General features: G+C 42.0%; 1 protein-coding gene across 5 annotated transcripts in view; it reads right to left on the bottom strand.

Annotated features, from left to right (window-relative positions):
* Nucleotides 1–367: 367 nt before the first annotated feature.
* Nucleotides 368–14,714, bottom strand: part of sulf2a (sulfatase 2a) — a 264,808-nt gene continuing 250,461 nt past the window's right edge. For 4 of the 5 annotated variants that reach the window (XM_061874878.1, XM_061874877.1, XM_061874879.1 and 1 more), the window contains 5 exons: nucleotides 13,541–13,683; nucleotides 13,321–13,429; nucleotides 13,195–13,228; nucleotides 12,846–12,899; nucleotides 368–5,497 (listed from right to left, as the gene is read on the bottom strand). In XM_061874878.1, coding sequence (XP_061730862.1) covers nucleotides 5,467–5,497; nucleotides 12,846–12,899; nucleotides 13,195–13,228; nucleotides 13,321–13,429; nucleotides 13,541–13,683 — 371 coding nt within the window. In that variant the 3' untranslated portion in view covers nucleotides 368–5,466. The remainder of the gene's footprint in view (nucleotides 5,498–12,845; nucleotides 12,900–13,194; nucleotides 13,229–13,320; nucleotides 13,430–13,540; nucleotides 13,684–14,714) is intronic. The other variant, XM_061874880.1, reaches the window with a different exon arrangement.

Here is a 14,714-nt window from a genome sequence, read left to right on the forward strand (position 1 = left end):
TGTTGATCCAAAAAAAGAAGTAACTTCTCTCTGGGAGCCGAGCCACAGAAAAGAGCTGAAATTCCCATCGCTAGTCTTTTTCTGTTTGCTTAATTTTTACATTTGACTAAATAGGACTTCTGTACTTGAATTTATTTAAAACATTTTTAATTTTTTTTTAATCAAACAAGACATTTTTTAGTTGCAGTTTTACATGTCGCTTCGAAACACAACTCAGTGTTTAGTATATGCATGTGAAATGTCACTATAATAATTTAATTAGTACGGTTGTGCCTGAGCACGTAATAAAAGTTTAATTAAGGCTTGAAGGAACCTTAAAGCGACACTCAGTGTTACCATACGAACAAACAGCGACCTCTGCTGGACATTTGGTGGTCAAACAAGACTTTATTCACAATGACTACCAGCACTCAGGCAAACTGCTAGAGGGGGGGAAAAAAGTGGGGAAAAAAGGGTAGATCGCTTAAAATCACATCATCAGGTACATAACATTGTTGTGTTCCTCGTAAATTCTATAGATGGATGTCTTCACAGTGAATCCTTTGAAGTGCTTTTCCCATGTAAAGAAGCAAAAGACAAATTGCCGGCGTCAGAATTTCCTCGTTCTACATTCCTCTATCTTCAAGTCCGTGTTTCAACTCACACAGTGAGGTCCGCCTCTTCGCTGTTATAAAAATATTGTAAACATTTATATTAATTGCACAACATACATTCAATTACAAACTGTACTGTACAGCACACGTAGTTTCTGTATCATTATCCCGTAGCACCATGGTATATATTATATAGCAAGCTGGATGGAGACTGTGCGGTACTGACAATACAGAGGTGGGGAATGGAGTTAAAGGCCTACTAAAACCCACTACTACCGACCACGCAATCTGATAGTTTATATATCAATGATGAAATATTAACATTGCAACAAATGCCAAAACGACCTTTTTAGTTTACTAAATTGCAATGTTAAATTTCCCGCAAAATGTCTTGTTGAAAGTCGCGGTATGATGACGTCACCGGTTGTAGCGGACTATTTTTTCCAGCCCGATCCAAGCTATAAGTAGTCTGCTTTAATCGCATAATTACACAGTATTCTGGACATCTGTGTTGCTGAATCTTTTGCAATTAGTTCAATTAATAATGGAGAAGTCAAAGTAGAAAGATGGAGGTGGGAAGCTTTTAGCCTTTAGCCACACAAACACAGCCGGTGTTTCCTTGTTTAAAATTCCCGAAGGTGAAGCTTTACTCCGGAACAGAGCAGTCAAGCAAACATTGATCCCGACCACATGTCAACCGGCAGGTTTCGGTGAGAAAAATTGTGGTAATAAGTCGGCTCTTACTGTAATTATGAGCGGAGCTTGCGTCCTCCTGCAGCTGCGGACTATTACCTCCTTCCACCGGAGACACTGGCGGTCACCACACCCCTCCGACTTTCAGGTACCATATAATCTCACTAAAACACTAGTAGCACAATAAGCAGATAAGGGATTTTCCAGAATTATCCTGGTAAATGTGTCTAATAACATTTTAATCGCTCTCACTGCCCTCGCCTTTTTATTCTTCCTAGTCTACATCCACAATTCTTTTATCCTCGCTCAAATTAATGGGGAAATTGTCGCTTTCTCGGTCCGAATCGCTCTAGCTGCTGGTGGCTATGATTGTAAACAATGTGAGGATGTGAGGAGCTCTACAACCCGTGACGTCAAGTGCACATCGTCTGCGACTTCCGGTAAAGGCAAGGCTTTTTTATTAGTGACCAAAAATTGCGAACTTTATCGTGGATGTTCTCTACTAAATCCTTTCAGCAAAAATATGGCAATATCGCAAAATGATCAAGTATGACACATAGAATGGACCTGCTATCCCCGTTTGGATAAGAAAATCTCATTTCAGTAGGCCTTTAACTATGACACAAATACACTACATTGCCAAAAGTATTTGGCCACTCATCCAAATGATCAGAATCTGGTGTCCTAATCACTTGGCCCGGCCACAGGTGTACAAAATCAAGCACTTAGGCATGGAGGCTGTTTCTACAAACATTTGTGAAAGAATGGGCCGCTCTCAGGATTTCAGTGATTTCCAGCGTGGAACTGTCATAGGATGCCACCTGTGTAACAAATCCAGTCGTGAAATTTCCTCGCTCCTAAATATTCCAAAGTCAACTGTCGGTTTTATTATAAGAAAATAGAAGAGTTTGGGAACAACAGCAACTCGGCCACGCAAAGAGGTCGCCGACTTTCTGCACAGTCAGTTGCTACAGAGCTCCAAATTTCATGTGACCTTCCAATTAGCCCACATACAATACGCAGAGAGCTTCGTGCAATGGGTTTCCATGGCCGAGCAGCTGCATCTAAGACATACATCTCCAAGTCCAAGGTAAAGCGTCGGATGCAGTGGTGTAAAGCATGTCGCCACTGGACTCTAGAGCAGGGGTGTCAAACTCAAATACAGAGTGGGCCAAAATTTAAAACTGAATGAAGCCGCGGGCCGAGGTTGAACAAATTAATCCTTTAATAGGGATCTAAACACATTGAATATTGACCAAGCAAGGCTTATATAACTTTATAGTGACATGCAAAATCCAGTTTAAAATAATTAAAAAATATCAATGGCATATCAAATAAAATAAAAATACAAATTTAATGCCTCTTTTCGGCAGTGGGTTTGAGTTGGGGCGGGGTTTGGTGGTAGCGGGGGTGTATATTGTAGCATCCTGGAAGAGTTAGTGATGCAAGGGATTCTGGGTATTAGTTCGGTTGTGTTTATGTTGTGTTACAGTGCGGATGTTATCCCAAAATGTGTTTGTCATTCTTGTTTGCTGTGGGTTCACTGTGTGGCGTATATTTGTAACAGTGTTAAAGTTGTTTATACGGCCACCCTCAGTGTGACCTGTATGGCTGTTGACCAAGTATGCCTTGCATAAACTTGTGTGTGTGTAGGAGCCGCATATATTATGTGTGGGCTGGCACGCTGTTTGTATGGAGGAAAAGCGGATGTGGCGACATGTAGAGAACGCCAAAGGCAGTGCTTTTACGGCCCGCCCCCAATATTATTATCCAGGTGGAAATCGGGAGAAATTCAGGAGTCTCCCGGGAAAATCGGGAGTATGAGTATTAGTGGTGAATGCGGTGTTACAGCGGCGGGCCAGCTCTAACGTTAATTTGATATTGCCTCAATGGCCAGATGAAATTACACGGCGGGCCAAATTTGGCCCACGGGCCAGAGTTTGACACCCATGCTCTAAAGCAGTGGAGTGATGAATCACGCTTTTCCGTCTGGAAATCTGATGGACCAGTCTGGGTTTGGAGGTTGCCAGGTAAAAGGTACATTTCGGACTGCATTTGGTCGAGGAAGAATTATGGTGTGGGGTTGTTTTTCAGGAGTTGGGCTTGGCCCCTTAGTTCTAGTGAAAATAACTTTGAATGCTCCAGAATACCAAAACATTTTGGACAATTCCATGCTCCCAACCTTTTGGGAACAGTTTGGAGCGGGCCCCTTCCTCTTCCATCATGATCGTGCACCAGTGCACGAAGCAAGGTCCTTAAAGACATGGATGACAGAGAACCTACTCAGTGGCCTAGTGGTTAGAGCAGTGGTTCTTAACCTTGTTGGAGATACCGAACCCCACCAGTTCCATATGCGCATTCACCGAACCCATCTTTTGTGCAAAATAAAATGTTTCCTTTTTTTCAAATTCAAGACAAAGTTATGTTTTTTTACTGGTGCCAGACGTTGAAAAATGTATTGGGGTGTTACTATTTAATGGTCAATTGTACGGAATATGTACTGAACTGTGCAATCTACTAATACAAGTTTCAACCAATCAGTCAATCAGTGCACAAAATGAACCGTGCATCAACATCACCTTGTTCAAAGAACAAAACCAACACAGTGCATGAACTCACAACAAATTACACACCTGCAAATCAGTCTGACTTCTGCTGTTGCCGTATCCATAAAGCCGATATTGGGAGGTTTTTATATACACGATGAGTCGGGTGTGTCTTGACCTCCGAGGGCAGAGGCTCCGTCGAACCCCTGAGGCTGACTCACCCAACCCCTAGGGTTCAATCGAACCTAGGTTAAGAACCACTGGGTTACAGTGTCCGCCCTGAGATCGGTAGGTCGTGAGTTCGAATCCCGGCCGAGTCATACCAAAGACTATAAAAATAGGACCCGTTACCTCCCTTCTTGGCACTCAGCATCAAGGGTTGGAATTGGAGGTTAAATCACCATAAATGATTCCCGGGCGCGGCACCGCTCCCGTCCAAAAGCAGAACCTAGTAACTCACTTCTAGAGATACCCTTGAGATACTAGGTTTTTCTGTTGTATATACACGGTTATGTGGTAGTTGCTAGGTCCTGCCATACGTGTAACAGCTTACTTACGGGACAAATTACAATATCGCATACACTAATGTAAAGCATATCACCTAGTAACTCCAAAATTATTATCAGCTCAGTTTTGACCAAAATTGAGTTACTGGGTTTTGCCTTTGGACGGGAGACCGCTGCTGCCCACTGCTCCCCTCACCTCCCAGGGGGTGATCAAGGGTGATGGGTCAAATACAGAGAATAATTTTGGCACATCTAGTATGTGTGAAAATCATTGGTACTTTAACTTAACTGGTGTGGATGAACTTGACTGGCCTGCACAGAGTCCTGACCTGATCCGGATAGAACACCTTTGGGATGAATTAGAACGGAGACTGAGATCCAGGTCAGTGTGTGACCTCCGCAATGCGCTTTTGGAAAGTCCTATAAACACACTCCGCAACCTTGTGGACAGCCTTCCCAGAAGAGTCGAAGCTGTAATAGCTGCAAAAGGTAGACCGACACCATCTTGAACCCCATGGGTTAGGAATGGGATGGCCTTTCAAGTTCATATGTGAGTCAAGGCATACTTTTGAAAATACTTTTGGCAATGTATGTATTTTTGACGGTTGGGTTGTACCTGTTCAGGGTGCGATCAAACCCGCCTCGATGAGGACATTCATGAGAGTAAAGTTCAACTATGATACAAAAAAATCATGGCGAAAGGTCAGTTGTACAATTCAAAGTCCACATTCGTACAGAATTATTTGCACGGACAATAAAAAAAATATGGGGTGGGTGGTATTGCTAGGGGTTAGGCGTGTGCCACAAAACTACATGAATGGGTAGCAGCAGCTCGGTCCGCTCGTGTCCAGTATCTCATGGGTGATTAAAGCTAAGTCTTAGTATCTACAAAGCAGTGAGGCCCGGGAGCTTGCGTATCACAGTGTCCCGACATTTGACATGTGGACGTTCTTATAGTTGATGGGAGCTTACAGGGGGGGGAATGAAAAGTGCCAGGATGAACGGAGGCTCCCCTCGCAGTTTCTTTACGCCTCCAATCGGTATCGTCGTCATAAAACCCGAACCCAGACTAACCAAGTACAGGATCCGGTCCATCGGCGTGTGTCGTGTGTTCGGTCGTGGGAGACTTTAACCCACCCATCCTTCCCAAATCTGGCCCCTGTCAAGAGAACAGAGCAGAGTTCATGTGTGATTTGTGGTATTTGTTACTTCACAAAGCAAGGCTCCGGTCTGAAGTGGTCTGATCCTAGAAGTAAGAAAATGACGATACAGCGACGGTCGACATGATACCACAGGACAGAACGGGGCGTCTGCATTGCCATGTTTACTTGAAAGGATTGCCAGTGACTTGCGGTGACATTCCATGACTGGGGAGGCTGACTTTCTGTATTTCTTAAACCTTTGAACCTTGCTCAGTGGTCTTGTGGTTAGAGTGTCCGCCCTGAGATCAGTAGGTCGTGAGTTCAAACCCCGGCCGAGTCATACCAAAGACTATAAAAAATGGGATCCCTGCTTGGCACTCAGCATCATACTTGCCAACCCTCTGGACTTTCCCTGGAGACTCACAAATTTCAGTGCCCCTCCCGAAAATCTCCTGGGGCAACCATTCTCCCAAATTTCTCCCGATTTGTACCCGGACAACAATACTGGGGGCGTTCCTTAAAGCTGTGGTTCTCAACCTTTTTTCATTGATGTACCCACCTGTGAACATTTTTTTTCAATTCAAGTACCCCCTAATCCAGTGGTCCCCAACCTTTTTGTATCCGCGGACCGGTCAACGCGTAATAATTGGTCCCGCGGCCCTTTTTTTTGTTTTGTTTCTTTGTCATGAAAAAGGGAGGTTTTTGTGGTTGGTGCACCAATTGTGTGTTTTTTATGTTAATAAAAAAAACAAAAAAACGTTTTTTTGTTTTTATTAATAAAAATTAATAAAAAATTCTGCGGCCCGGTGGTTGGGGACCACTGCCCTAATCAGAACAAAGCATTTTTGGTTGAAAAAAAGAGATGAAGTAAAATACAGCACTATGTCATCAGTTTCTGATTTATTAAATTGTATAACAGTGCAAAATATTGCTTATTTTAGTGGTCTTTCTTGAACTATTTGGAAAAAATAACAAAAAACTTGTTGAAAAATAAACAAGTGATTCGATCATAAATAAAGATTTCTACACATAGAAGTAGGCCTCCTACCGGTAGGAGGCCACGGGGAAGACCCAGGACACATTGGGAAGACTATGTCTCCTGGCTGGCCTGGGAACGCCTCGGGATCCCCGGGATGAGCTAGACGAAGTGGCTGGGGAGAGGGAAGTCTGGGTTTCCCTGCTTAGGCTGTTGCCCCCGCGACCCGACCTCGGATAAGCGGAAGAAGATGGATGGAAGAAGTAATCATCAACTTAAAGTGCCCTCTTTGGGAATTGTAATAGAGATCCATCTAGATTCATGAAATTGATTCTAAACATTTCTTCACAAAAAAAAAGAAATCTTTAACATCAATACAACACCAAAAATCTAGCTGTCAATACTGAATATTGCATTGTTGCATTTCTTTTTACAGTTTATGAACTTAAATTCATATTTTGTTGAAGATTTTTCAATAAATATATTTATAAAGGATTTTTGAATTGTTGCTATTTTTTTAGAATATTTCAGCTAAAGTCGGGCGGAAGTCGGGTTACAACCTGGACAAGTCGCCAACTCATCGCTATATTAAGTATGTGTCCATGAAAGGGCATTTTATGACTTTCGTTAATTTGATTACATGCTATAGTATGATTTTATTGTCATAATTTCATTGCATAATTTTTGTGTCTCTTTAATTTAGGTAGCCAAGGACTGCAGATGGAAATGAGCTATTTAGCTATAATCTGGTACAGAACATATCTGTATTTCAGTTTAATGTTTCTGAGCATTTTCCCTTCAAATAAAGACTAAACTGAAACGATTTAACTGCGTTTTGTTCAGGAGTGCGCACACAGAAGCTAATACAAATGATAACAGAAGAAATTGACAAGTTCAGTTAAACTAAAATAATGTTAATATTCATCAACAGTAGGAGAGAAAGTCAAACTTCTAGGTGTAATAATAGATGATAATATGAACTTGAAATCTAATATAAAAATGGGAATGATTTCTGGGTAGTTTAAAAGAGGCTCATAAAGGCAGTTTTGTGGAATACAGACACGAATGCCATGGTTAATGTGGACCCCGACATTGTACGGAATATGTACTGTACTGAGCAATCTACTAATAAAAGTTTCAATCAATCAATCAATCAAAACGTTATTTTCCTCTCAGTAGAAAAATGGCAACGACAAGCCCGTGCCATGCTTCACAGTAGGTGCGGTGTTCTTGGGATGCAACTCAGTATTCTTCTTCCTCCAAACACAACGAGTTGAGTTTATACCAAAATGGATACATGGATGATACAGCAGAGGATTGGGAGAATGTCATGTGGTCAGATGAAACCAAAATAGAACTTTTTGGCATAAACTCAACTCGTCGTGTTTGGAGGAAGAAGAATACTGAGTTGCATCCCAAGAACACCATACCTACTGTGAAGCACGGGGGTGGAAACATCATGCTTTGGGGCTGTTTTTCTGCTAAGGGGACAGGACGATTGATCCGTGTTAAGGAAAGAATGAATGGGGCCATGTATCGTGAGATTTTGAGCCAAAACCTCCTTCCATCAATGAGAGTTTTGAATGGTTGACCAAGTACTTATTTTCCACCATGATTTACAAATAAATTCTTAAAAATTCCTACAATGTGAATTCTTGGATTTTTTTTTCCACATTCTGTCTCTCACAGTTGAAGTGTACCTATGATGAAAATTACAGACCTCTGTCATCATTTCAAGTGGGAGAACTTGCACAATCGGTGGCTGACTAAATACTTTTTTGCCCCACTGTACTTTAAAGACATTGCACAGGGTGTTGAAAACCAATGTGTTGATTAAATGTTTATGCTAACATTATATCGGCGACTACTTGCAGACTAACCGGACTTCAACCCAGTTTGGAAAAGGATTGTGCAATCACAGGGTAGGCTTGGATAACCGCAGCCTCATCTCGACCCTGTATTTATGGCATTGGTTTATTTTGAACATGCATACGGTTGCAATATGGTGCATCACATATTTCCAATTTCTCATTACAACATGTCCGAAAGGGAGCAGGAAGATTCAGATCTTATTTAATCCTACCCCTTTTCTGTTTTATAGTAATAACTAACAGTTGGTTCACTACCTGTACTCAATCTGTGACACAAATAATATCAATGAAGTGAATATCTAAGCAAGTTGGGATTTACATGAGATGAATTTTTTTGATAAGGTTCAGGATGTTTATCTGGATTCTTCTTCCTTGTACTTTAAACAGTTTCTTAAAGTGGATCATATTGGTACACCATTTAAGTCTCATCTTAAAACTCATCTGTATACTCTAGCCTTTAAATAGACCTCCTTTTTAGACCAGTTGATCTGCCGCTTCTTTTCTTTCTCCTATGTCCCCCCCTCCCTTGTGGAGGGGGTCCGGTCCGATGACCATGGATGAAGTACTGACTGTCCAGAGTCGAGACCCAGGATGGACCGCTCGTCGGGACCCAGGATGGACCGCTCGCCTGTATCGGTTGGGGACATCTCTACGCTGCTGATCCGCTTGAGATGGTTTCCTGTGGACGGGACTCTCACTGCTGTCTTGGAGCCACTATGGATTGAACTTTCACAGTATCATGTTAGACCCGCTCGACATCCATTGCTTTCGGTCCCCTAGAGGGGGGGGGTTGCCCACATCTGAGGTCCTCTCCAAGGTTTCTCATAGTCAGCATTGTCACTGGCGTCCCACTGGATGTGAATTCTCCCTGCCCACTGGGTGTGAGTTTTCCTTGCCCTTTTGTGGGTTCTTCCGAGGATGTTGTAGTCGTAATGATTTGTGCAGTCCTTTGAGACATTTGTGATTTGGGGCTATATAAATAAACATTGATTGATTTCTTTGCTTAATCCCTTCCATATTTTGATTCCACCTACTGATATACTAGCCCTGCGATGAGGTAGCGACTTGTCCAGAGTGTACACTGCCTTCCGCCCGATTGTTGTTGAGATAGGCACCAGCGCCCCCCGACTCCCCAAAGGGAATAAGCGGTAGAAAACGGATGGATGGATAGATACTGATATACTAAATATTGTAAGTGTTGTACGTGCATTCACATTTTTTAAATGAATATTTTTCACCAAGTTTATATTTCTCTTCTTTTGTCGAGCAGAATTGTTGTACATTCTTGGGAAGCAGGTTATAATTTGCTTCGTACATTATTTTAGTTGTTCGCAAATGCGCACAGTCATTGAAATGGAATATATAAAAATTGAATTTTCTCTATAACCGACATTATGAATGAGCCTAACTAGAGATGTCCGATAATATCAGGCTCCCGATATTATCGGCCGATAAATGCTTTGAAACGTAATATCGGAAATTATCGGTATCAGTTTCAAAAAGTTAAATTTATGATTTTTTAAATTACCACTGTATGGAGTGGTAGACGGACATGGGGAGAAATAAAGACCGCCAATAGACCTTAAAGTCACTGACTTTGCGTGCTGGCCCAGTCACATAATACATACGGCTTTTCACACACACACACACACACACACACACACACACACACACACACACACACACACACACACACACACACACACACACACACACACACACACACACACACACACACACACACACACACACACACACACACACACACACACACACACACACACACACACACACACACACACACACACACACACACACACAAGTGAATGCAAGGCATACTTGGTCAACAGCCATACAGGTCACACTGAGGGTGTCCGTACAAAAACAACCCTAACACTGTTATAAATATGCGCCGCACTGGGAACCCACCCCAAACAAGAATGACAAACACATTTCGGGAGAACATCCGCACCGTGAGAATAGAATAGAATAAATAAATAAATAAATGGGTTGTACTTGTATAGCGCTTTTCTACCTTCAAGGTACTCAAAGCGCTTTGACACTACTTCCACATTTACCCATTCACACACACATTCACACACTGATGGAGGGAGCTGCCATGCAAGGCGCCAACCAGCACCTATCAGGAGCAAGGGTGAAGTGTCTTGCTCAGGACACAACGGACGTGACGAGGTTGGTACTAGGTGGGATTTGAACCAGGGACCCTCGGGTTGCGCACGGCCACTCTCCCACTGCGCCACGCCGTCCCCGGAAGTACTTTATTGATCCCTGGGGGTAACACAACATAAACACAACAGAACAAATACCCAGAACCCCTTGCAGCACTAACTCTTCCGGGACGCTAAAATATGCACCGCCCACCTCAACCCCGCCCCTCCCCCCCAACCCCGCCCACCTCAACCTCCTCATTCTCTCTCAGGGAGAGCATGTCCCAAATTCCAAGCTGCTGTTTTGAGGTATGTTAAAAAAAATAATGCACTTTGTGACTTTAATAATAAATATGGCAGTACCATGTTGGCATTTTTTTTTCCATAACCTGAGTTGATTTATTTAGGAAAACCTTGTTACATTGTTTAATGCATCCAGCGGGGCATCACAACAAAATTAGGCAGAATAATGTGTTAATTCCAACGACTGTATATATCGTATCGGGTGAAATTGGAATCGGTAATTAAGAGTCGGACAATATCGGCATATCGGCAAAAAAGCCATTATCGGACATCTCTAATCCTAAAAAAATTTTGGGGAAACACAATTAGCACATTTAAGCACTCTTTAGTAGTTATTTCCCCATATTTATGCACAATAACTCATAACACTAGCGAGTAGTAGAGAATATGAAGTGCGTTTTGGTCCAGAACATATTTAGCTTTATTCATATTATTTTTTATATAGTGAATTTTTTTTTTACACCCAATTTTTTGCACTTTGATTTTTTGTAAACTTAATTTATTACACATCATTTTTACAGAATGTTTAAAGAAGGACGTTTTTTACACATACTTTGTACACATTGACATTTTTTTTTACACTGGATTTTAAAACACTGATTTTTGTTTTAAATACAATTTTCAGCATTATTTGGTTAAGAGGGAAAGGGTGTATATTTACAGCCAATTCACCAACTCGAGTATTTCATATACATACATACATATATATATATATCTATATATATATATATATATATATATATATATATATATATATATATATAGATATATATATATTTATATATATATAGCTGAGATAGGCGCCAGCGCCCCCCGCAACCCCAAAAGGGATTAATTAAGCGGTAGAAAATGGATGGATGGATATATATATAGTTATGTATGTATGAAATACTTAACTTTCAGTGAATTGTAGCAACATATATTTATTTTATTATATATATAAATAAAATAAATAGTTGAATTTCAGACGGCACCTATCAAATACACAGTAATAAAAACAGTTCTATTAACTGTACTGTGCTTGCTGGTTAATAAAAAAAACAACAACAACACTTACCTTTCACTATTTGAGTAACGTCACTTCTGAGTTTCCAGAAGATGGCGCCAGTATGTGCTTTGCCCTGCCGTCTCTCGCTGTCAGCTCTGTTCATTTTTGTGTTGTTTGCGTCTATTTTAGTCTCTGTCAGCTAACTGCTTGTGTATGACCGCCAAACACTGTTGAATCTTTGCCCCTCTCCCACTGATATGATCAACTTCGACGCTGGTTTTTTGACGTCCCAGTCAGCTTTTTCACCTGGCCGGATTCCTGCCTTCCTTTACTGCCTCGTGGCTCCTCTCCCCCGCCACCTGCGGGCTGTGTGTCGGGCCCCACCTGGATTAACTGCGCCCTTAGACGTGCTGGCCCCCGCCAGGTTCGGTCTTGTGAATGCAAGATCTTTGACAAACAAAACGTTTATCCTGAAGGATTTTTTCACTTCCTCTGTGTGACGGAAACATGGCTGAGAGCCGGTGAGCCCGCCCCTCTTAATGAACTTCTGCCTCCGGAGTGTTTCTGCTTTAATTCTCCGCGGTCGTCCAGCCGAAAAGGAGGAGGATTAGCAGTTGTTTTTAAAAATGCTGTCAAATGCAATCCTCCTTTTCAAGCTTCGAACTGTGCATGTTTGAACTGTGGGGTGGGGGCATGGCTTCCAGCTCCTGCTGAATTTTGGTAGATTTTCGGGAGAGGTGCTGAATTCCGGGAGTCTCCCGGAAAATCTGGGAGGGTTGGCAAGTATGAGCACATCTCTAATAGAGATTGAACAATATTGGTCCTAATATTGATCCCCACTTACGCCGCAATATATATTTACGTGTGTTTGCTTATCCAACATAAAATACATTTATAACAGAGTTTTATGCCTACCTTGACCGCAAGTCACTGATGTTTGCAATACAGGTACATGGAATTTAAGCATGCTGCTAAGCCATATGAGCAAAGTAAAATGTGGTTGGAAGAAGGGGAGCTTGGCGAGCTACAAGAGAAACAGATGGGGTATGACAAACTCACAGCGATTTGGAGGACGGTTTCTTCACTTTTGGCCTCTTTCGACGATGAACTGGCCTGAAGCATGCACAGCACGGTTATACACGTGCAGAGCAAATGTAGACAAACACACAGGTGTAAACACACACACACACAAGGACAGACAGCAGAGACAATTAATTAGACTTCATCACGAAAAAGAGCATTTGTGCATTGTGGCCATCACAGGCTTCTGTTTGAAGGGATCAGTTTCAGTTTAATTGGAGCAAAGACTCGGGAAGTTAAAACCGCCCTGGGGTTTTTTTTGTAACACGAAATTCCATCTGTGAGAGTGTGTAAAAGTAATCAGGAGGAAAGAGAGGGAACAAAATACCTGTATTCACTAAAGTAGTTTCGTTCTTTGCCTCCTGAAAAGAAATGGAAGTAACATAAGTCTCACACAGACAGGAGCGGAGACGTCACAATCCATCATGTTTGCCTTCGGCGGCTTCTTCCTCACCCTTTTCAGGGTTGCACTGCTTATGTCCCTTGCACCCACGCAACTCCATGAGCTGTTGATGCAGGGAATTCAAAGCGTCGCGGTCCAGGCTGCTGACAGCGTTCATCAGCTGCAAGCACAATACCAACCAAAAAAAAAAATAATTGGAAATCGTAAGTCCCCCGAAATGGAAAAGTTGGCACATGTTTGTGAGCTCGGAAGTCATTTCCTGCCTGGTTACCTGGTAGGGGTCAGTGTTGAGGTCGAAATACTCCAGGAAACCAGTAGCAAATTCACAGAAGAGGAAGTTGTGTGTGTCATTGATGGTCCGCAGGCACCAGTACGTGTTGTTGTTGGCGCTGGTGCATGCGCAGAATGGGCCCACTGAGGGAGGGAGGGGTGGAAAACGGATGTAACAACTTTGTTTTCATCATACCTGTACTGGGATGCACAGGAGCTAAACATAGACCATGTTTTCACCAAGCAGCACAGTTTGGATCTTTCCATCCTTCTACAATGGGGCAAAAAAGTATTTAGTCAGCCACCGATTGTGAAAGTTCTCCCACTTAAAATGATGACAGAGGTCTGTAATTTTCATCATAGGTACACTTCAACTGTGGGAGACAGAATGTGAAAAAAAAATCCAGGAATTCACATTGTAGAAATTTTAAAGAATTTATTTGTAAATTATGGTGGAAAATAAGTATTTGGTCAACCATTCAAAGCTCTCATTGATGGAAGGAGGTTTTGGCTTAAAATCTCACGATACATGGCCCCATTCATTCTTTCCTTAACACGGATCAATCGTCCTGTCCCCTTAGCAGAAAAACAGCCCCAAAGCATGATGTTTCCAACCCCATGCTTCACAGTAGGTATGATGTTCTTGGGATGCAACTCAGTTTTCTTCTTCCTCCAAACACGACGAGTTGAGTTTATACCAAAATGGATACATGGATGATACAGCAGAGGATTGGGAGAATGTCATGTGGTCAAAATAGAACTTTTTGGTATAAACTCAACTCGTCGTGTTTGGAGGAAGAAGAATACTGAGTTGCATCCCAAGAAACACCATACCTACTGTGAAGCATGGGGGTGGGAACATCATGTTTTGGGGCTGTTTTTCTGCTAAGTGGACAGGACGATTGATCCGTGTTAAGGAAAGAATGAATGGGGCCATGTATCGTGAGATTTTGAGCCAAAACCTCCTTCCATCAGTGAGAGCTTTGAATGGTTGACCAAATACTTATTTTCCACCATAATTTACAAATAAATTCTTTAAAATTCCTACAATGTGATTTCCTGGATTTATTTTTCACATTCTGTCTCTCACAGTTGAAGTGTACCTATGATAAAAATTACAGACCTCTGTCATCATTTTAAGTGGGAGAACTTGCACAATCCGTGGCTGACTAAAC

Source organism: Nerophis ophidion, linkage group LG16 (assembly GCF_033978795.1).
Source record: "Nerophis ophidion isolate RoL-2023_Sa linkage group LG16, RoL_Noph_v1.0, whole genome shotgun sequence".
Classification (NCBI taxonomy): domain Eukaryota; kingdom Metazoa; phylum Chordata; class Actinopteri; order Syngnathiformes; family Syngnathidae; genus Nerophis; species Nerophis ophidion.